We start from the raw sequence: 24925 nt of genomic DNA, 5'->3' as shown, positions 1-24925 counted from the left end.
CAGATAAAATGCTGAAACCGACTTCTTCTGAAACTTCTCTGTTCTCTCCCGATGTCCTGGATCAATAGAGCCTGAAATGTGGAGGTTTTAAGCTTGAAACAGGCTGATGACTCCGCCTGAGAGCGCTAAGCGACGTCTCGCACCGTGAAAAGTCCTTAAAGCGACAGAATCACCTCAAAATCTCTCATCAGCTGTTAAAATTTTCACTGAAAACCAGCTTAATTTTTCGAACCGTGTCCACTTCGATGTGTCTCACAGGTTTAGAAAAAATTTTGATCAAACAACGCGCCAGTCTCTCAGCAACTTCTCAGACAAAGGAATTCCGACGAGGGGCTGGACGACTCCTCCCACAAGGAGTGCTCACAGGCGAATGACGTCACCGACAGGCGTGGAAAAACTCACGCATGCGCACGAGGGTTCAAGCATGTCTGACGTAAAAACATATGAATGAAATCCATATAGTTTTTGAAAAAAATAAAAAGGACCTATACTTTACGGACAGCCCTCGTATGTTTTAGTCACCCGTGCTCCTCTAAAATGTGGTATCAATGCACACACATCACTTAAAATGATTGCTGAACAATGATATACAGCTTCTGTGCTAGTGCCCAGCTGTGGCCGACATGCTTGATGAATTCCTGCGCAAAAAGTAGTTTCTAGATAATTGTGTTATATTCCTGTGAGATAATAAGTATATCTCATCTAAATCAATTCTAAAATTTACCAGTAATAAAATTATAAAGATAAGCAAAGTTTTAAGAGTGGCCATAATAAATATTTAGGAAACTTAAATTTTTGGAGTATGGAGTTAAATTTGTCTCATTAATACTTGCAAATGCGCAAAGGGTGATTTACAAATATCCTTTGATTTGTACACGTGCTTTGTGATCCATCCATCCATCCATCTTCTACCGCTTAGTCCAGTTATGGGTCGCGGGGGGCTGGAGCCTATCCCAGCAGTCATAGAGCGCAAGGCGGGGTACACCCAAGACAGGATGCCAGTCTGTCGCAGGGCTACAAACAGACAAATACAGACACACCCACACACACACCTATGGACAATTTAAAGATTCCAATCCACCTAACCCGCATGTCTTTGGATGTGGGAGGAAACCGGAGCACCCGGAGGAAACCCACGCAAACACGGGGAGAGCATGCAATCTCCACACAGAAAGGCCACGGGAATTGAACCCACGACCTTCTCGCTGTGAGGCAACATTGCTAACCACGAAGCCACCGTGCTGCCCGCTTTGTGATCCACAAACACAAATTTCTGATTTGTAACGTGTGTGGGTTTTTACAAATAAATGTCTATTTGCAAAACTGAAAATTCTGTTTGTGAAGGGTGATTCAGCATTGGTGGATCACCGAGCACACACATTCATCACTTTGCTCAGTTACGCAATACTGAGACATTCTCAGCGCAAAACTGCAGTTGAGATCCACAAATATGTCAGTCGCTATTCACATTATTGGCAGAATTATTGGGGGGGTTAGCTCATTATTGGGGGGCTTAACCCCCCCAAGCCCCCCCTTGGCGCCGCCACTGGTTTGAACTATAATTTAAATCTCATGGAACATTGAGAGTATAGCATAGATGGTGAAGGGCTAAAACCTGCTTTCTTTACATTATTACAGTATTGCCATAAAAAATGGTAACGATAATTGTGAATTAGCCTATCATTATTTTGAGGTTCTGCAACAATTATTCAATTTTAAATTATTGTTTGAGAGTGAAGAGCTTTGCTCATTAATGTCAGCGACATCGAACATATTAAAGAATGAAGAATAAAGTAGCAATAGTGTGGAAATTCATTAAAATCCCCAAATTTTGTGTCTGTTGATGTAGTTGACGTTTTAACCCCCCTGCAGTAAAATTGTAGCCACAGCGGGCTTTTAAACGCGTTAGCCAATCAGCGCGCTGTGAGGTGTGCGCATGCGCAGTCAGCGGCCGGCACTTCCTCAAACAGCGTTAGCTTTCTGCTGCTGGTTTAGTTTCATGTAGATCAGAGCGGCAGACGGCGGAGGAGACTTTGCTGAGTGTCAGAACAAATAGAGGACAGATTGTTCGGGGACACAATGGCTGAGCAGGTTGGTGACGCATATTTAAGTTTGTTTTTATTTGTTTTTGACGCGCACAGACCTGCCGGGGTGCTTCCTCCGGTGTGGCCGCGGGACTTGTTTGTCATCAGAAGTGAGCTGCTGGTTCGTTTGGTTCTAAGATGCTCTCAGAAAACACTTTATCAGTGTCTTTGTGTTCAGTGCAAGTGTTGTTGATTTTCTATGAGGATTTTCTTAAAAGGAGATCTGAAAGTTCAGCTACAATTTGCTAGAAGGTGTATCTAAGATGAAAGCCCAGATTTGATGTTTTGGTGAAAGAATTAAGTACTTTTATTTTTTATAGACTTAAAGAGAAAAGACAGCACTCTTTCTCTGTCCGTCTGTCTGTCTGTCTACCTGGCTCATTTCAATTTCAGTGGAGCTTTATTGATATGGGAGACCTATGTTTACATTGTCAAAGCAAGTGTTGTTACAGAGAAAAAATTAAGTCGTCTGTCTGTCTCTCTCCCTCTGTCTGTCTCTCCCTGTCTGTCTCTCCCTGTCTCTCTCTTCCTCTGTCTGTCTCTATCTCTGCCTGTCTCTCTCCCTCTCTCTGTCTCTATTGGTGCCTGTCTCTCCCTCTGTCTCTCTCCCTGCCTGTCTGTCTCTCTCCCTGCCTGTCTGTCTCTCTGTCTGCCTGTCTGTCTCCCTCTCTCTTTGTCTCTTTTTCTTTCTCTCTCACTATTTTTGTGCTGCGCAAACTTCGAACTTTTTGGAAACACAAAGCCTTTCAATTGTAAAATAAATGTATCATCAGCGATGCTTATGCACAGGATTTTAATGGAGTCTTTTTCCCCTTCAGTGGCCAGAATCTCTGTTTGGTTCCTCCTTGGTTGCACGCGGAGCTTTCTTTTCATAGCGTTTGACAGCATTGGGACAGTGAAGCGGCTAACTTTTTAGCACACATGTTCAGCAACATTTTAGTTAATTTTTTGGAAAATCCATGGTTGACGAACAGACAGTTTGAACCCCAGAGCTGGGCAGAAATTTGCCACTAACTGCAACTGGAACACTGTGAAGAGAGCTCTCTCAAACAGCCTGGCTTCAGAAAACCTCCCCCTCCTTCCACTCCACAGCAAACAAGCAGAGAGCAAACAACAGCAGTTGAGAGGATTCACACTGGCTCTTCAGTATCGGAAAATGTCGCGGGTTGGAATGGTATTTTCCGATATGTGAATTACGTCGGTATTGGAACCCAATACCTACCCAGGATCGTATCAGAACCCGATACCAATCCGGGATCGGATCAGTCCCATCCCGAGTTAAAAGCTCCCACTACAGTGTGTATCAGTGCAGTCAGAGCTTTCAATAGAAAGTGTCATGCATCTGAGTCTGACATCTACTCCACAGATTTTGACTAATCTGAAAAAAGTCAAAGGACTTCACCTCCACCTGTGAAGTCCTGCGTACGTTTTTACTTTCATTTTTTTGAAATGCCCCCTCATCAGTTGTGCTGTCAAAAGTCCTCAGAAACTTGTTTCCCTCCAAAATCAGTGTTTGAGGAAGCTTAAAAATACCACAAAACAGAAAACTGTGATTTTTAATGTGGTCTGAGTGATAGTTTCTGATACAGAAGATCAGCTGTTCTGCAGTGCATGAATGAGGATTACAAACTGGTGCCCCATAGGCCACATAAGACCCAAGTCTCCTTAGTGCGGATATGCTTTATGACGGTGTCTTTAAAAGGTGCGCATGCAACCTGGTATCTGTCAGTGATGACTGGTTTGGATTGCGACTGTAAATATGCACGTTTGATTTTGCTTATACCCACTTACTGGTCTTGTTAGTGAAGCTGTAACTGAATGAGCCTAGTATTTTGGTATTCTTTAATATAAAAAAATAGTTTTGTATTGTTTTGCGAAAAGCAGGTTCTTTTTCATCACAAATGCAGGACTGTGACAGGATTACATAAATAATGAGTGCATCACTTCACTCTAGTCTTTGCATTTCTGAGCGCCTCACATTTTCTGTGGAATGCGCCTTGCTATTGTGTGGGGGTCAGTGAGTACCACAAGGCCTGAAAAAAAAATTATAGGGGAAATGCAGCATCATGTTTTTCACTGCAACTCTTACTACAGAGTAGATATGTTTTCAGGTCCTGTTTGGGTATTAGGTTGTTTGTTTTTGCTTGTTTTTTTTTCTTTCCTGTTTAAAGCATACACAATTGCATATCAAAAACCAGCAATGGGAGATCACCCTAAAGATATATAGTTAAACAGCTATCTGTAACAGTTGAACACCGGTCAAACCAGCAGGGCCATGAACATATCTGTGGACAGGATCCTTTAGAGTTTGAAAGATTTTGTTTGATATGTTCTTCTCCAGTAGCACCACAGCACAGACTGCTGTCTCAGAAATGAGTTTTGAGCTGCATTGGCTCCTCTGTGAGAGTGCTGCCCAGGAGGATACTTAAAGTGCAAAACTGGAATCAATATATCTGCCAACTGATGGAGGAAGGTGATCAGAAATGTGACCTATTTTGCATTTGCCTGTATTTGTGTGCAGATGGTGAAATTTAAATTCTTTGCTGTCTTGCTGCATACGCTTTTTCATCAAGATGATATAATTCATCGTATGAAGGTTTTAAGTGTAAAATTCCCCCTGGATGTTGAACAGATGCATTTTTTTTAATTTTTAGATTTTTTTTATTAGATCTCTGTAACCTGTTTTGGTAGCATGGCAGCTGCCTTAGTGATTATCAGTGTTGCCTAACAGCAAGAATATCCTAAGATCACATGTAAACCCCACACAGAAAGGACTAGCCTTTCTGTGTGGGGTTTATATGTTCTTCCCATGTTTGTGTGGGTTCCCTCCCGGTGTAACAGTATATCTTCCCCCTGGATATCTTACCCCCACACTGTTACACCGGTGCGCCGGCTTCCTTCCATTTCCAAAGATGTGCAGGTTAGGTGAATTGGAAACATTAAATTAGCTGCAGGTGTGAATGTGTTTGTTTATATGTAGTCATGTGATAAGATGACCGCCTGTTCTGGATGAACCCCGCCTCTTGCTCAATGACTGCTGGGCTAGGCTCCAGATCCTTGTCACCCTTGATTGGATTAAGTGGGAACAGAAAATGAATAAATGTAACCAGTTTTCCATCTGCTTGGAAAGCTGTATGTCCTTGTGCAATATTCTGTTCTGGACTGGAAGACAGTGCTATTGTTATGGAAACATTGCTCTGTGTTTCTGTTATCTTTAAAGACATGTTTGGAACAAGTACTTCTTTATGGGAGAACTTGGCACAGTATTGGAGTACTGTATGTGAACTAGGCCTGCATGATACGAGGAAAACCTGCGAGATGTGAGATCCTATCCTAGCCTCTGACACACCTTACTTTGACTAAAAACACGTTTACCTCCTACTGGCTTCCCACTCTTCTCATTGTAAAAAAAATTGAGTGTCAGCACTAAAGGGTGAAATCCTACCTTGCATCATTGTGTGTGCAAATACAACCCCTGGCAAAAATTATGGAATCACCTGCCTCGGAGGATGTTCATTCAGTTGTTTAGTTTTGTAGAAAAAAAAGCAGATCACAGACATGACACAAAACTAAAGTCATTTCAAATGGCAACTTTCTGGCTTTAAGAAACACTATAAGAAATCAAGAAAAAAGATTGTGGCAGTCAGTAACGGTTACTTTTTTAGACCAAGCAGAGGAAAAAAATACAGAATCACTCAATTCTGAGGAAAAAATTATGGAATCACCCTGTAAATTTTCATCCCCAAAACTAACACCTGCATCATATCAGATCTGCTCGTTAGTCTGCATCTAAAAAGGAGTGAACACACCTTGGAGAGCTGTTGCACCAAGTGGACTGACATGAATCATGGCTCCAACACGAGAGATCTCAATTGAAACAAAGGAGAGGATTATCAAACTCTTAAAAGAGAGTAAATCATCACGCAGTGTTGCAAAAGATGTTGGTTGTTCACAGTCAGCTGTGTCTAAACTCTGGACCAAATACAAACAACATGGGAAGGTTGTGAAAGGCAAACATACTGGTAGACCAAGGAAGACATCAAAGCGTCAAGACAGAAAACTTAAAGCAATATGTCTCAAAAATCGAAAAATGTATAACAAAACAAATGAGGAACGAATGGGAGGAAACTGGAGTCAACGTCTGTGACCGAACTGTAAGAAACCGCCTAAAGGAAATGGGATTTACATACAGAAAAACTAAACGAAAGGCATCATTAACACCTAAACAGAAAAAAACAAGGTTACAATGGGCTAAGGAAAAGCAATTGTGGACTGTGGATGACTGGATGAAAGTCATATTCAGTGATGAATCTCGAATCTGCATTGGGCAAGGTGATGATGCTGGAACTTTTGTTTGGTGCCTTTCCAATGAGATTTATAAAGATGACTGCCTGAAGAGAACATGTAAATTTCCACAGTCATTGATAATATGGGGCTGCATGTCAGGTAAAGGCACTGGGGCGATGGCTGTCATTACATCATCAATAAATGCACAAGTTTATGTTGATATTTTGGACAATTGAAAGGATGTTTGGGGATGATGAAATCATTTTTCAAGATGATAATGCATCTTGACATAGAGCAAAAACTACAAAAACATTCCTTGCAAAAAGACACATAGGGTCAATGTCACGGCATAGGGTCAATGTCAACGAGCAGATCTGATTTGATGCAGGTGTTAATTTGGGGGATGAAAATTTACAGGGTGATTCCATAATTTTTTCCTCAGAATTGAGTGATTCCATATTTTTTTCTTCTGCTTGGTCTAAAAAAGTAACCGTTACTGACTGCCACAATCTTTTTTTCTTGATTTCTTACAGTGTTTCTTAAAGCCAGAAAGTTGCCATTTGAAATGACTTTAGTTTTGTGTCATGTCTGTGATCTGATTTTTTTCTACAAAATTAAACAACTGAATGAACATCCTCTGAGGCCGGTGATTCCATAATTTTTGCCAGGGGTTGTAAAATGATTTTTCTTTGTCGTTGCACCTTAGGCAGTTTTTTGTTTATTGCACGTTCTCATATTGCGATGATGATGAAAATGCAATTAAATGTGATGTGAAATGCACTATGTATGAGCTAATTTCTCTTTTGTTTCAAAACTGACATTTCTTCTAACCTGTTTGTCAAAGAAATCGTCAAAGGCGGGCTAGAACTGTGTTAACATGTCCCATTGTGTTTGCTTAGCCCCTCTTTCACTACATTCACACTGCAGGCCTTCATGCTCAGTTCTGATCTACTGCTCAGGTTTGATTATTTTATTTATTTATTTTTATGTTTTGTTGTTGTTGTTCTGTTCACATTATTCGGTTTAATGTGGCCAATATCAGATTCCATTGTGAGCTGCTCATTGTCTTGAACTGACCTGCATGTGCAGAAAAAAAAAAACAAGAACAAAGACATCGCCTCAGACTACCGTAATTTCCGGATTATAGAGCGCACCTGAATATTAACTGCACCCACCAATTTTAAAAAGAAAAAAGAAGTTGTACATAAATAGGCTGCACTTGTCCATAAGCTGCAGGTCTCCACGTTGTAACATGAGATATTTACACAGAAAGATGTTAGACAGAAATTTTTTTTTAACTTTTAATTAAATACATAGTGTAAATGCTTTTTACCCCTGAAGTGTCACACGTGAATATTGACGTGCACATCACCCAGCACGTGTGTACGGTGTCTCTGCTTCACACGGAGAACTGAGTAATTTGAACTTTTTCTTTTTCCAAATTTCATTTCCTGCAGCCAGGATCGGATGGAGTCTGTGCTAAATGAGGCGTAAATGAGGCGCTGTGACTTTTTCGACTTGTTGCGCCAAGACAGAGAACCGGTGGGGAAGGGTGGGGGGAGAAGGCTCCGCTCCGCTAACTGATCCTACACTGTGTGTGAATTTACACCGCAAGAAGAGCGCAGCTTTCAGGAAATCAATTGAGGCATTTCGACTTATGAAAAAGCCTGTACAAATCCATAAATTAGCTGCATCATTGTAAAAGCCGCAGTGTTCAAAGCGTGTGGGGAAAAAGTAGTGGCTTATAATCCTGATATTACAGTATATACACACACAAAAAATGGAGCCTGACCTTATTTCTTGCTCGACATTGAAAACGCAACCAGTACCAGTCACACCATGTACGCAAGCGTCGAACATGTGCCCAAGCAGCAGTCACACATATGTGGTGTTGCCTTTCAGCTGTGCCACCTTTTCCATATCATTTTTTATTTATTATTATTATTATTTTTTTACTTGTTCCACCCTCTGAATATTCTGTGACTGTTTCCTGAATATTTACGTTCAGTTTGGGCGTGTGTGTGTTTACTTGCGTACATTTTTTTTTCTCTTCTTTGGACTTGCAGCATCTTACTGAAATTGCACTTGCTGTCAAATGCTTTAGCAACGTATGGGTACAAATATATAATTATACTAGCTGAGTTGTCCATTCTATACTCAGGTAATAGAGGAGAATTTTAGACATGTTGTATATTTCATGCAGTGGTGGGCACAGTTCCGCTAATCTGCTAACCGCTAATTATCGAAGATAATGTTTTTATTATCCGATTAGCTTTTCAGATAACTTTGAAAACCATCATCAGACCAATTATCTTCCGATAAGCTTTGGTCCAATAATTTTTAGACCGCTAACGTATGTGGTAAACAAAGCTGAATAGCTACAAACAGTTATAAAATTTATAATCAGTTGAACACCTACCTGGCAAATGTGTAGCTCTACCCTCTATAGAGGAGAAATGCTTCTAGAAGAAACTGCTCTATCCTCTGCAGACAAAGGAGAACTGGTCACAAAAAAGAAAAAGAAAAAAAAATTATTTTGACCCCATACTGTTACGCTGGCAATATCACCCAAGTCATCCAGAGGCATACAGGTTTAACTTATGGTTAAAATGTCAAGCAAACTAATTTCGGACAAGTTATTTAAATTAACGTCATGTCTGAGGTTTATAAAGTGAAAATGTCAGATATATGTTTTAGTTTTAAAGTAATGCGCTAATTTTGAAGGTTTTAGTGTGGAGATGGTGTGCCCAGGTGCATTATGGGTATGGGTACATTCACAACAGAAGAAATGCATTTGAGATGCTCTGATCAGGCTCCACATGGACAACAACATTAAACTCTTTGTATATTGTGCCTAAAACTCTCGTGAATATATTCTGAGTTTGAGACGTTGTTATTGCGTTTGTGTTTGCGTTTATTAAATTCCACGCATCTTAAACATAGCAGACATGGATTATCTGGAATTTTGTTTTGGCAAATTTCCACGGTCTCTACTGCCATCTACTGGCCAGTAGTGGTCATGGCAGTATTTGCCCTAAAGCTGGGCAGACACTGTACAATATTTTCAATCACTGTACTCGATTACAGCTCAAACTGTACGGCAAAACCACATGGTGTAAAAGTTCAGAGCGCACGATTTATGTTCTCACACACACAATGTGCGTTCAAAAACCACACGCCGGACTCGTGTTTCCAGAAGCAAAATGTAAACAGAAGCTTTTTTTTTTTTTCCCCAAACTTTTTTTTACAAAAACTCTCGATGGGAGACATCTAAATTAAAAAAAAAAAAAAAAAAACTTTACAAGACTTTACATGAGTTGAAGAAACGGGGGGGGGGGACAGAAGCTGCTCTCTCAAAGAGATGATCACTGTTTATGCTCTCATGAATACCCTCATGACGGCCGACCAGAATATCAAACAGGTTTGATTTTCATCCGACCATACAATTGCTGATCAGGAGGTGGTCGTGAGAGGTTAAACGCAGCTCGTTATTTCATGTATACTACACGATGCAGGACACGGGATTAACCTGAAACTCAGCGCAATCAAAATTCTCACACGAGTGAAAAATCGGCTGAAAAAGGGCCAAAACGTGCACAGTATAAGCCCAGCTCAAGCACTGAATGTCTGGCACCAGTAGGTCATGGCAGTGTTCTATTTATATGAACACCTGTTATATCAGACGGTTATTTAATTACAACTTGCCTTTTTTTTAAATGCCTTTTTTTACAAATAAAAAAATGGCATATTTTACAAAAGCACATTTATCTGTAAACACCAACACATGACACACTTCACATTCACGTGCTGGTGTTTACATAGAATGAATGAGTCAATCAGTCAATGTTAGTGGAGGCACATTTTACCCATAATCCTTTTCCATCTGTCTGTTTGTGTTACAAAACTTCAGAATTAGTGCATTATTCAACATTAAAAGATATGTTATATTTTAACTCTGTACAAATGACAGAATTGACATTAATGGAGTTATTCTATCAGTATTAATTTTATTTATACACCAAACCATAAGTCAGCACTGCTTTATTTTCCAAGACCTCTGCCTGACGGCAACACTGTTATTGAGTAGAGAGTTGCTGCTCAGCTGCTTCTGTGCTGGAAGCCATGTAGTAAATAGGAGCTTCCAGCAGGGGGCAGCGCGCACAAAGACAGAAGTGTTGTCTCATTCTTTGGGGCTGTAGATACCTTTGATGCTGCCAGAAGTGATCGTGGTGTTAAAACTGAAAACCAGCTTGTTAGTAGTTGCAAGTGTACTGGAGACAATAAGAGCAAAAAAAATGAAATGTTTAATTTTTGGTGTCGGATTCACTTCGTCCTTTGCACCCCTCATGCTTTTGTGGTGTTAAGCTACATTGTCTCGCACTGAGTTTCTTCCACCTGGCGTCGTCATGACGGCGCACAACACAACTTGAAGTGGGCCCAGTGCTTAAGAACCGTCATCACTAGTGTGAGTGTGTGGTGATTGCGGCGTGCAGTGGTACAAAACATATAACCAAAATCGCACGGTAAATGGAACAAAATGGCAAATGGGACAAATAATCAATATCATGTGACATACAAACCACCAATGAAATGAGAAGGATCTATTTAGGCGTTACAGGGAGGCAAATAAGTATTTGATCTACTGTCGATTTTGCAAGTTTTTCCACCTACAAAGAATGGAGAGGTCTGTCATTTTTATCGTAGGTACACTTTAACTGTGAGACAGAATCTAAAAAAAAAAGAAGGAATCAGAAAATCGCATTGTATGATTTTTAAATAATTAATTTGCATTTTATTGCATGAAATAAGTATTTGATAAAATAGAAAAACAGACCTTAATATTTGGTAGATAAACCTTTGTTTGCAGTTAGAGGTCAGATGTCTCCTGTAGTTCTTGACTAAGTTTTCACACACTGCAGCAGGGATTTTGGTCCACTCCTCCATACAGATCTTCTCCAGATCTTTCAGGTTTTGAGTTTCAGCCACTCCTTAAGCTGGGCTTACACTGTGTGAGTTTTGGCCCTTTTTCAGCCGATTTTTCACTCGTGCAAGAATTTTTTGGATCTCGCCGAGTTTCAGCTTAATCGTGCGTCCTGATCGGGCAGTCTACATGGAGTAACGAGCTGCGTTTAACATCTCACGACCACCTCCCGATGGGGAATCATATGGTCGAATGAAAATCAAACCTGTTTGATATTTTGGTCGGCCGTCGTGACTCGTGAGGGTTACGCACTGATTACCTCACGCACTGTCCATGAACAAACACTGGAGAGAGCAAATCTTATGTAAAGTCTATTATTTATACAACAGTGTAAGTAGCAACACCTGTTATGAATGTTTACGTTTTCTTTTTTTACCATCCTCTCGTGAATCATGTTGCTGTGTGCGCATATGTGTTCAGTCTTCCCCCCCCACCTGATTTCACTCACTGTTCGCGCTGATAGGCATGAGAATGTAAATACATTTTTTTATAAAAGAAAACAAAGCTTCTGTTACGTTTTGCTTCTGGAAACACAAGCCCGACATGTGGCTTTTGAACGTACAGTGTGAGCAGTCAGATCGCATCAGAGCATCGGGCCATACAGTGTGACAACATGAATCGTGCGCTCTGAACTTTTAAACCCTGCGGTTTTGTCGCACAGTTTGAGTTGGAGCTAAGTACAACGATTGAAAATATCGTACAGTGTATGTCCAGCCTTAGTTGTCCTGGCTGTGTGCTTCCGGTAACTATCATGCTGGAAGACCCAGCCACGACCCATCTTCAATGCTCTTACTGGGGGAAGGAGGTTGTTTGCCGAAATCTCACGATACATGACCCCATCCATCCTCCCTTCAGTACGATGCAGTTTTCCTGTCCCTTTTGCAGAAAAGCACCCCCACGGTATGATGTTTCCACCCCCATGCTTCACGGTTGGGACGGCATTCTTGGGGTTGTTCTTATCCTTCTTCTTCCTCCAAACACAACAAGTGGAGTTGATTACACAAAGCTCTTATTTTGTCTGATCTGATCATATTACCATCACCCCTGGATCATCCAGATCACACTTGGACATTTTACGGCCCGCGGGCCATATCCGGCCCTTTGGCTGACAAGACTGACCCGCAAATACCTGGAAATTAAAGAATAAAATATTTACTTATCAAGTTAGTGTTACAGGTGACCTTCGTTTGTGGCTGCGTGTGCGTGTCTTCCAGAGTATAGCAGAGCCCGGCACGGAGCCATCGCGTAATGCACAGCACGTTCACGTGAGCCATGGGGAACTATCCGAGGGGACAGCGATGGAGGTGGTGGATGGATGCAGCCCCAGAGATTGTTTGGTTTTATACCCACTTTCGCTCCCGTGATCATGAATGTTTTGTTTTCACAGTCGTGCGTTCTTGATGTGCAGGCATTTCGATGATGGGAGAGGTGCAGGATCATTCGTGCACCTTTTCCCGAGGATTTATGGCTTTTTGACTTTTTCTCCTTCGTTCAGCTGTCGCCATGTGACCGGGCCTTTATGACTGAACTAAAACCGCATTGCTTTTATTTTGAAGCCTGTTGTGTTTTTTTTTTTTTTTTTGTTTTTAATTAATTAATTTATTTATTTTCTGGAAATGAATCCAATCAATGTGTACCGCTCCTCAAAAATGTCTGCTCATGCCAAAAAGAGAGAGGTGGATGCTGAATGCCAAATTTAGATGAAGTTTAACAAATCCAATTACAGGTCCTCTCTCACTGATGATCATCCGTCGGCTATGCTTCACATCTCCTCCTCAGACATTCACCCTGACTTTGATACACTTGTTAAAAATAACGTTTTTCTCTCACTGAACAATAAAAAAGAACTGAAAAACACTAAAATGTGGAAAGTGGTGGAAAATAAGTATTTGGTCAGTAACAAAAGTTCAACTCAATACTTTGTAATATAATCTTTGTTGCCAATGACAGAGGTCAAACATTTCCTGTAAGTCTTCACCAGCTTTGCACACACTGTAGCTGGTATTTTGGCCCATTCCTGCTTGCAGATCTCCTCTAGATCAGTGATGTTTTGGGGCTGTCGCTGGACAACATGGACATTCAACTCCCTCAACAAATTTTCTATGGGTTGACATCTGGAGAATGGCTTGGCCACTCCAGGACCTTGAAATGCTTTTTACAGACCCACTCCTTCGTTTTCCGAGTGGTGTGTTTGGGATCATTATCATGCTGGAAGACCCAGCCACGTTGCATCTTCAGTGCTCTCAGTGATGGAAGGAGGTTTTGGCTTAAAATTTCACGATACATGGCCACATTCATTCTTCCCTTAACACAGATCAGTCGTCCTGTCCCCTTTGCAGAAAAACATCCCCAAAACATGATGTTTTCACTCCCATGCTTCACAGTAGATGTGTTTTTGCCAAAAAGTTCTATTTTGGTTTCATCTGACCACATGATATTCTCCCAGTCCTATACTGGATCATCCATATGCTCTCTGGCAAACTTCAGATGGGCCTGGACACATACTGGCTTAAGCAGGGGAACACGCCTGGCACTGCAGGATTTGAGTCCCTCTCTGCGTATTGCGTAGCCTTTGTTACTTTGGTCCCAGCTCTCTGCAGGTCATTCATCAGGTCCCTCCATGTAGTTCTGGGATTTTTGTTCACCGTTCTCATGATCATTTTGACCCCACTTGATGAAATCTTGCGTGGAGCCTTAGATCGAGGGAGATTATCAATGGTCTTGTATGTCTTCATTTTCTTACAATTGCTCCCACAGTTGATTTAGTCACACCAACCTGCTTGACTATTGTAGATTCACTCCTCCCAGCCTGGTGCACATCTACAATTTTCTTCCTGGTGTCCTTCCACAGCTCTTTGGTCTTGGCCATGGTTGAGTTTGGAGTCTGACTGTTTGAGGCTGTGGACAGGTGTCTTTTATACATATAACGAGTTCCAACAGATCCCATTTATACAGGTAACAGGTGGAGGACAGAAGAGCTTCTTAAAGAAGTTACAAGTCTGTGAGAGCCAGAAATCTTGCTTGTTTGTTATGGACCAAATACTTATTTTCCACCATAATTTACAAATACATTCTTTAAAAATCCTACAATGTGATTTCCTGGATTTTTTTCTCATTCACAGTTGAAGTGTAGCTATGTTGAAAATTACAGACCTCATCTTTCTAAGTAGGAGAACTGGCACAATTAGGGACTGACAAAATACTTTTTTTACCCCACTGTATATTAAACTTAAAATGCGTTTTGGTGTGAATGTGACTGAAAAGGATCACAAATGTAATGAGTCAGAAATGTTTCACATTTTATTCACTATTGCCTTGGAAAATTTGTTTGAATAAATTACATTTTTATAAGGTAACCTCTTTTTTCATTGCCTAATCAGAACATCTGTTTGTGACAAACATCTGTTTGTCACAATAATGCTATTTACTGCTCTTTATCTTCTTTGTTTTTCGGCTGTTCCCATTAGGGGTCGCCACAGCAGATCAATCGTTTCCATCTCACCCTGTCCTCTGTATCTTCCTCTGTCACACCAACCACCTGCATGTCCTCTCTCAGCACATCCATGAACCTCCTCTTTGGTCTCCCTCTTCTCCTCCTGCCTGGTGGCTCCATCCTCAGCATCCTTCTGCCTATATACACTGGGTTCCCCCTCTGCACATGTCCAAACCATCTCAATCTCGCCTCTCTGACTTTGTCTCCAAACCGTCCCACCTGAGCTGTCCCTCTGATATGTTCATTCCTAATCTTGTCCATTCTTGTCACTCCCAAAGAGAATCTCAACATCTTCAGCTCTGCCACCTCCAGCTCTGCCTCCTGTCTTTTTGTTAGTGCCACTGTCTCTAAACCATACAACATAGCTGGTCTCACTACTGTTTTGTAAACTTTCCCCTTCACCCTTGCTGATATTCTTCGGTCACAAATCACTCCTGCCACCTTTCTCCACCCACTCCACCCTGCCTGCACTCTCTTCTTCACCTCTCTACCACACTCTCCATTACTTTGAACAGTTGACCCCAAATATTTAAACTCATCTACTTTCACCACTTCTACTCCTTGTAACTGCACTATTCCACTGGGCTCCCTCTCATTCATACACATGTACTCAGTCTTGCTTCTACTGACTTTCATTCCCCTTCTCTCCAAAGCATATCTTCACTTCTCCCGACTAGACTTAACTTGCTCTCTACTCTCACTACAGATCACAATGTCATCTGCAAACATCATAGTCCATGGGGACTCCTGTCTGATCTCATCCGTCAACCTGTCCATAACCACTGCAAACAAGAAAGGACTCAGAGCTGATCCTTGGTGTAATCCCACCTCCACCTTGAATGAGTCTGTCATTCCGACTGCGCATCTCACCACTGACACACTATTCTTGTACATGTCCTGCACTACCCTAACATACTTCTCTGCCACTCCAGACTTCCTCATACAGTACCACAACTCTTCTCTTGACACCCTATCATAAGCTATTTCTAAGTCCACAAACACACAATGTAACTCTTTCTGTCCTTCTCTGTACTTTTCGAACAGTATTCTCAGAGCAAACATTGCATCTGTAGTGCTCTATCTTGGCATGAAACCATATTGCTGCTCACAGATCTTCACCTGTTTTCTAAGCCTAGCTTCTACTACTCTTTCCCATAACTTCATGCTGTGGTTGATCAGCTTTATGCGTCTGTAGTTACTGCAGCTCTGCACATCACCCTTGTTCTTGAAAATAGGAACCAGCACACTTCGTCTCCACTCCTCAGGCATGCTCTCACTTTCCAAGATTTTATTAAACAATCTGGTTAGAAACTCTACTGCCATCTCTCCTAGACATTTCCATGCCTCCACTGGAATGTCATCTGGACCGACTGCCTTTCCACTTTTCATCCTCTTCATAGCAGCCCTCACTTCTTCCTTGCTGATCTCTTGTACTTCCTGATTTACTCTCACCACATCATCCAGCCTTTTCTCTCGCTCATTTTCTTTATTCATCAACTCTGCAAAATATTCCCTCCACCTTGTCAGCACATTACCATGTGCATCTTTTACCACCCTAACCTGCTGCACATCCTTTCCAGCTCTGTCCCTTTGTCTGGCCAATCGGTACAAGTCCTTTTCTCCTTCCTTACTATTCAACTTCTTGTACAGCTCGCAATATGCCTTTTCCTTTGCTTTTGCCACTTCTCTTTTCGCCTTACGCCACATCTCCTTGTACTCCTGTCTACTTTCTTCATCTCTCCGACTATCCCAAAACGTTTTCGCCAACCTCTTTCTCCTTATGCTTTTCTGGACCTCTTCATTCCACCACCAAGTCTCCTTGTCTTCCTTCCACTGTCCAGATGTCATACCCAGTACTGTCCTAGCTGTCTCCCTCACCACATCTGCAGTACTTTTCCAGTTGTCCAAAATTGCTTCCCCTCCAACCAGTGCTTCTCTCACCTGCTCGCTAAATTTCACACAACAGTCTTCCTCCTTCAGCTTCCACCATCTGATCCTTTGTTGAGCTCTCACTCTCTTCTTCTTCTTTACATCTAAAGTCATCCTACAAACAACCATCCTGTGCTGTCTAGTGACACTCTCTCCTGCTACCACCTTACAGTCTGTGATTTCTTTTAGCTTGCATCTCCTATAAAGAATGTAGTCCACCTGTGTGCACCTTCCTCCACTCTTCTATGTTACCCTGTGCTCCTCCCTTTTCTTAAAGTAGGTATTCACCACAGCCATTTCCATCCTTTTTGCAAAATCAACTACCATCTGTCCTTCCCCATTCCTATCCTTGATACTATATCTACCCATTACTTCCTCATCACCTCTGTTCCCTTCACCAACATGGCCATTGAAGTCTGCTCCTATCACCACTCTTTCATGCTTGGGCACACTCTCCACCACCTCATCTAACACACTCCAGAAATCTTTCTCCTTCATCTCACAACCAACCTGTGGGGCATATGCACTGATGATATTCATCATCATCCCTTCAATTTCCAACTTCACACTCATCACCCTGTCAGACACTCGCTTAACCTCCAACACACTTTTACCATACTCTTCCTTTAAAATGACCCCAACACCATTTCTCTTCCTGTCCTCACCATGGTACAACAACTTGTACCCACCGCCGATGCTCCTGCTCTTACTTCCCTCCCCCTTGGTCTCTTGCACACACAATGTCTACCTTTCTCCTCTCCATCATATCAGCCAGCTGTCTCCCTTTATCAGTCATACTACCAACATTCAAAGTCCCCACTCTCATTTCCACCCTTCTAGTTTTCTTCTTCTCCCGCTGTTCATGGCAACGTTTTCCTCCTCTTCTTCGTCGTCTTCACCCAGCAGTAGCCCAATTTCCACCGGCACCCTGTTGGGCAATAGCACCGGTGGCGGACGTTGTTAACCCGGGTCGCGACCGATCTGGTATGGGAATTCGATTCTTTTTATATAGGAATAAAATTATTATTGTGGAGATTTGAGGTTAGCCTTTTGGTCCGGCCCTCCACAATATTTTCTGTTACTCATTTGGCCCTTTACAAAAAAAAAATAAAAATTGCCCACCCCTGATCCAGATGGTGAGTGGTGAACGTCAAACAGGCCTGGACATGTGCTGGCTTGAGCAGGGGGACCTTGCTGCCCTGCAGGATTTTAAACCATGACGGCATAGTGTGTTACTAATGTAATCTTTGTGACTGTGGTCCCAGCTCTCTTCAGGTTATTGACCAGGTCCTCTTCTGTAGTTCTGGGGTTTCTCAGAATCATCCTTACCCCACAAGATGAGATCTTGCATGGAGCCCCAGACTAAGGAAGATTCACAGTCATCTTGCGTTTCTTCCATTTTCTAATAATTATGCCAACAGTTGTCTTCTCACCAAGCTGTTTGCCTGTTGTCCTGTAGTCCATCCCAGCCTTGTGCAGGTCTACAATTTTGTCCCTGGTGTCCTTAGACAGCTCTTTGGTCTTGGCCTTGGTGGACGCCGGGTTGGAGTGTGATTGATTGTGTGTGGACAGGTGTCTTTATACAGGTAATGAATTCAAACGTGCAATTAATACAGGTAAAGAGTGCAGAAAAGGAGGGCTTCTTAAAGAAGAACTAACAGGTCTGTGAGAGCCAGAATTCTTGCTGGTTGGTAGGTGATCAAATACTTATTTCATGCAATTAAATGCAAATTAATAATTAAAAAATCACACAATGTGATTTTCTGATTAGTTTTTTTTTTTCCTTTTTTTTTTTTTTTAGATTCCATCTCTCACAGTTGAATTATACCTACGATACAAATTGCAGACCTCTCCATTCTTTGTAGGTGGGGAAAGCTTGCGAAATCGACAGTGGATCAAATACTTTATTTGCCTCACTGTATATAATGTAAAATATACATTAAATGTTGTTTTCAATGTTAAATTTAAATGGCCACAAAATCTGCAATCTGGATCAGATTCAGATCAAATTTGTCAGTCGATAAAGGATGCCATCCTACATAACACGCTAAAGTATGAAAGATTTTTTGTTTTGTTTTTACAGTTATGAGTCTTTAAAAATTTGTTCAATGTTAAAGGATAGGGGATTTTTCCTGACTTTGACCTTTCATTTATGACCTTGAAAACTGATCATTTCTTGCCCATTAGGATATGAATCCTTTGTAAAAATTTCATAATGATATATGAAAAATTATGGGCTGCAAACTGTTCACAAACAAACGGGTGAAAACATAACTTCTTCCCAACTTCATTGGTGGAGGTAAAAATTAACACATTTATACCGACGTTTTGATATGGCAACATGTGACATTTTTACCTGTGCCAACGAAGTTCAGCGGAGGTTATGCCATTTCAGTTTAACATTAAACTTAACATTGAAAGCCCAGTTTGCTGGATATTTTACATTATATCTTAATCTAACGTGCCCCAATCACTTTCATATGTGGGGTGCAGACTGACACTATCGCCTGACAAAGTTTGATCCGGATTGTAGATTTGAAACCAAATGCTACAAAGCAATGACAAATTATGCATTGTAGAGATAACCAATGATAACCAATGAAAATTATCTGTAAAAAGAATTCAGAAACTGAAAAAGTAAAAAACAAACAAAAAACCTCACAACACCACAGAAAACTTTGATTCAAGTACGTCTAAATACGTACGCCTGACATTTGACCACATCTAATTCAGCTTATTAAAAGCCACTTCCAACAGGACTTTGATCTTGAAGATTTTTTCCAAGGTAAAAATTTGTGGAATGGGAAACTACTTTTGGTGGAGGTTTGCGCTCTAGTGTGGGGCTCTAGTCTTGTATGTAAAGTGGTGACATACCCTGTGGAAACCAGGTATTGTGTTTGTCAGGAAATAAACAATTCTGTTATGGTTGGGGGTCCGGTTGGAACTGGACCGTTTCAGGCAATGGACCTAAATGCAGGGAGCTGGACACAGGAAGGAGTACAAAGGAAAATATATTTATTTATAAACAATAAATAAAAGGTGCTGTGCTGGGGTGCCTGCTGTATGGAGAGATGGCCCGCCTCCTGGCGGTGAAAATAGGGAGCTGCAGTAACCCAAGCCAGTCTTGAAGAAGAAGGATTACTAAGGTTCAAGGACCAGGACCAGGTTGAAAGCTCACCTCCAAAACCAGGAACTATGGGGAATGAAGACACACAGTGTGAGTGAATGCACTCGTAATGCTGGAGCCTCAAAACAGTGACAGTTCAGAAAAGGCTTAACACAGGTTTCTTCAGAGGTGAGGAAATAATTGCTCACGGGAATGGGAATTAGAGGGGAGGCCAGGTTACCTGAAGTTTAGCTGCGGGAAGTTCTGGAGTCTTAAGCACTCAGCAGGAAGACATGGTAAAGGTCACAGAGAGGCAATCAGGCTTGGTCCTCCTGGTAACGGTCTAGATCATAGATCATGGCTCTGGAAGAACCTGGAAGGTCTGCAAGAGTCTGGCAATGCTCACAAGTATCTGGCAAATACTGAACAGAAAGTCAGGGTTTAAATCGTCTGTCATTAATCAATCACTCATGTGATCCAGGTGTGAAAAATGACTGAGGGTGCCATCTGGTGGAGAAACTAACACAGTGCACTGGTTAAAACCAGGATCTAGGGTAAATTCTGACAAATTCATTTAAAAGTAGGATAATGGCCCTAATTTATTATTTTGAAACTGACCTTACAACAAACTCAATGTTCAGAAACGGTGAGTATCCAAGTCAAGTCAGTTGGGGCAGAAACTGAGCACAGGTGATGTAGCAGTGTGTTTTCCCTGGCTGTATCCAGGACCTGACACCTCACACCCAGTACATTTCCATGTGAACATGAGCCTCCCCTTTGAGACAAAAGGTCTCCTTACAGATTAGTCAAATGTCGTGTGGGGGAGCAAAGGAACAGACATCTACTGCACAACAAGGAACAATAGTGGCACAGCAGTCTTTGTTTGAACTCAGTGTAAGCTTTTGTGAGCGTTTTTTAATTTTTCTAAGAGATGTCTGCCATGAAAGTGACATAGACAGAAAAAGTGTTGGACGACAGAAGGAGACTTGTATCCTTAGGCTCATACACGTTGCACGAGCCTCCCAGACTTGCATTTTACACTGATGTTCGATAACCTTTAATCTCTGGTTTATGACAGATGACTCTGTGTGTGGCAGCTGGCACTTTACTTTGACATACATGTGCATTTTCCGTCATGGAAAGGCGAGATGAGCCTCCCTGTCAACATGCATGAAGCTGTTGTCTTATTTTCTGTTGGTCCACATGTACGTGGATCTTGCCAAACCTGTATGAGCGCATGTTGTCCCCAAATAGACAGGTGTAATGGCTGCAGTCTGGATGGGGGGGTGTTGCACTTTATTTCAACCTCATTGACATAAAGCTTGTGACGTCTCATCTTGGGTTTTCCTGGTCTTCATGTTAAATTTTTTACTGTCGGTGTGTTATGGATAAGACGCGGATTGAGGAGCGGTCCAGTATCTGACTGAACCCAGCATGGAATAATCAGAAGCAGTTCCAAAAAGAAAACACCTTTATTTTTCTCCCTTTGTGCTATACATGAAATACTAAATAATTCAAGTTCTGGTGAGGTGAAAAGGCGGCGCGCTCTCTCAGCGTCTCAACAGTCGGAGTCCAAACGTTCAGGAGTTCTGCCAACACCCCCCCCCCCCCCCCCCACCCTCAGGTGACTTTCCCAGACTGTACTCTGCGAAGGAGGAACAGAGATGAGATTATTCAACACTTATTACTACGAAATATTGTTTAGAGGCAAACTTATCAGCTACACGTTTAGGTCTGGTTTCAAACTTAGTTCAAAGAGGCTGCTGCTCACAGCTAGTGGAGGATCATTAATCAGCACGCCACTGCCGTGAGGAGCACGCCAAACAATTTTCACCAATAATTACTTATAGCTGCGTATAAATGCCAATTTACATTCATGGATAAACTTTTCAGAAGATTCACCTCTGTCGTGTGCTGACAACGTTTGCCTCTCACCCTCGTCCTCCTTCACAGGCGCGATGTCAGACTCTGAAACGGCCCTCAGCGTCCCCACACGGTCGTCACAAGGTCGTATTCTCCGGCAATCTTATCCAACTCACTGCTGGTTTAAATGTAGTTCTTCATCACTACATTGGTACCAGCTGGAAGTCCTCAGATCTGCACATGAACATCACAGGTGTTGTGGATTGTCCTGATAGAGAGCCGCACGAGAATGCAACAGGTGCAGCCAATCATCGTAACAGAGGAGAGAGACTCTTCTGCAGCACATTTTCCTCAGAGAACAGCCCCAAATCACCTGGGAAGGAAAATAAACACAAAACAACCCAACCTTGTCCAGCCAAACCCCCCCCAACACACAACATTACCTCCCTGTCAACTCCCGGCGACCGTACAAACCAGACCCAAAAACCACCCCACACATCAAAGGCCAAAGCAGGAGGAGGGCAGAGATCACAGCAGGCAGCAGAGCCGGGAGATGCAGTAGAAAGGCTGGCCGGCATCAAAACAAAACAAAAAAAAAAATCCCGAAACAACCCCAAACACAAAAACAAAACAAAAAAAAAAGGCCCCCAGCATCCCCCCCAGAGAGTACCACAAACATACCCTAGGGAAGCACATCGGGGTAAACACAAAAGAAAAACACAATACCCAACCCAACACCCCCCCCCCCCAGAGGACTGTCCCATCAAACCCTGGGGAGGAACAAAAAACACACAAACCCAAAGACCCCAACAAAAAACCCCCAACACACTAGAACACAGGTCAAAGGAAAAAACAAACAATGCCCTCCCCTAACATGTGGAGCCCAACTTCCCCCAGAGGACCTCATCATCAACCCCAGGAGCAACGACCACGGCAGGAGCCATCCAGGAATCCCCAGGCATACACGGGAGCCTTAACGTCCCCCAGAGGACCGTCCCATCAAACCCCAGGAGACACCCCCACAACCCAGGAACCCCACCCCAGCCCAACACGGCCGGTCAGCCCCACAGTCAACCTCCCCCCCAGAGGACCGTCCCATGAAACCCCTGGGGGGAAACAGGAGGAAACAAAAACCCCAAACCCCCAGGGATTTCCAAAAACCACCCCAGGAGCAAACAAAAACTACAGAAAGCCCCATTGACCTCCCCAGCACCCCGAAAGACCCTCCAGGTCCATCGGGAAACACGTCGTTGCAATCGGCACAGGACTAATAAGCCGGAGAAGCCAATAGGAAAAATGCAACCCAGCTCCACCCCCAAGGGCAGGGGAAAACCGGCAAGATGGCCGGTGTCGACCCCCCAACTATACTCCAGCCTACCGGGAGGGGTGGGCAGCGGAAAAGGCGTACGGCACTGATCGGCCCCACTGCTCTGACTGGAGTATATCCCCACTGCCCGACACCTCAGCAATGCCAATGGCGAACGGTCAGAGGCACGCTGAGGCTGGAGAGGAACCGGGAAACAACTAAATCTAAGAAAAGAGCCCTGGACCCCCCCAGGTGCAGAGGTCCTCATGGGAATGCCCAGCAACCAACCTGCACCACCCCACAACACCAAAGACGAACGGCCAGAGGTGTGTGAGGCTGGGGTTAGGGGACAGGGAAAAAACCAACAAAATAAAACGACCCATTCCACCAACAAAAATTAAATAACTATAAACAATTAAAAAAAAAAACAACACACGCTTACCTGAGTCCAAACAAACTCCGACCAGCCAGCCTGTTCACCCCACCAAAACTACCTCAAGTGCTATACACAAAACCTGGTTTACAAAAACTCCCATTTATATCCCACAAAAATGTCCATAAAACACCTGGAGCCATGTTATGATGCTGTCTCCTGACGCTCGTTTGACCGGGGCAATATGGCTGTTCTGACCCTTTCAAGTTGCATTGGCTCGTCCACTAGAGGAGCTAGAGGTCCCGTTGGAGGAGTCTCAGAGGAACGAAGAAGAGGCGGTCCGGACTTGTGTCGGGGAAAACCGAGACAAAACACCCCGCTCGGACACTCGCCCTCTCTCTTGTCCACGCTCCTTAATCCGATCGTCTAGACGAATAACCACGGATATTAACTCATCTAAATCCTTCGGTTCATCACGGACGGCTAGCTCATCTTTCAGGGAGTCATTCAACCCGTCTACAAACACCCCCCTCAAAGCAGCAGCATTCCAACCAGACTGAGCGGAAAAGACTCGAAAATCCACAGAATAATCAGCTGCGCTTCGTCGCCCCTGTCGGAGGTTCAGCAATCGTTGAACCATGGTATTTGTTTTCATCTCCAGGTGCTTCTGGACTTTCACCTGAAATGGAACTGCTTCTGCTGCTGGGTCCGTAGTGGTTTGGCCTGAGAATTCTGTTATGGATAAGATGCGGATTGAGGAGCGGTCCAGTATCTGACTGAACCCAGCATGGAATAATCAGAAGCAGTTCCAAAAAGAAAACACCTTTATTTTTCTCCCTTTGTGCTATACATGAAATACTAAATAACTCAAGTTCTGGTGAGGTGAAAAGGCGGCGCGCTCTCTCAGCGTCTCAACAGTCGGAGTCCGAACATTCAGGACTCAGGAGTTCCGCCAACACCCCCCCCCAGGTGACTTTCCCAGGCTGTACTCTGCGAAGGAGGAACAGAGATGAGATTATTCAACACTTATTACTACAAAATATTGTTTAGAGGCAAACTTATCAGCTACACGTTTAGGTCTGGTTTCAAACTTAGTTCAAAGAGGCTGCTGCTCACAGCTAGTGGAGGATCATTAATCCACACGCCACTGCCGTGGGGAGCACGCCAAACAATTTTCACCAGTAATTACTTATAGCTGCGTATAAACGCCAATTTACATTCATGGATAAACTTTTCAGAAGATTCACCTCTGTCGTGTGCTGACAACGTTTGCCTCTCACCCTCGTCCTCCTTCACAGGCGCGATGTCAGACTCTGAAACGGCCCTCAGCGTCCCCACACGGTCGTCACAAGGTCGTATTCTCCGGCAATCTTATCCAACTCACTGCTGGTTTAAATGTAGTTCTTCATCACTACATTGGTACCAGCTGGAAGTCCTCAGATCTGCACATGAACATCACAGGTGTCGTGGATTGTCCTGATAGAGAGCCGCACGAGAATGCAA

The 24925-nt window shown here is 42.9% G+C and overlaps 1 protein-coding gene across 1 annotated transcript in view; it reads left to right on the top strand.

Moving 5' to 3' along the window:
- The first annotated feature begins 1958 nt into the window (after positions 1-1958).
- Positions 1959-24925, top strand: part of sgpl1 (sphingosine-1-phosphate lyase 1) — an 82298-nt gene continuing 59331 nt past the window's right edge. Inside the window, exon 1 of the mRNA XM_034184655.1 lies at positions 1959-2091. Coding sequence (XP_034040546.1) covers positions 2080-2091 — 12 coding nt within the window. The 5' untranslated portion in view covers positions 1959-2079. The remainder of the gene's footprint in view (positions 2092-24925) is intronic.

This window comes from Thalassophryne amazonica, chromosome 13 (assembly GCF_902500255.1).
Source record: "Thalassophryne amazonica chromosome 13, fThaAma1.1, whole genome shotgun sequence".
Taxonomy (NCBI): Eukaryota; Metazoa; Chordata; class Actinopteri; order Batrachoidiformes; family Batrachoididae; genus Thalassophryne; species Thalassophryne amazonica.
Note: the sequence above shows the minus strand (reverse complement) of the source record. Positions and strands in the feature narration are given on the sequence as shown.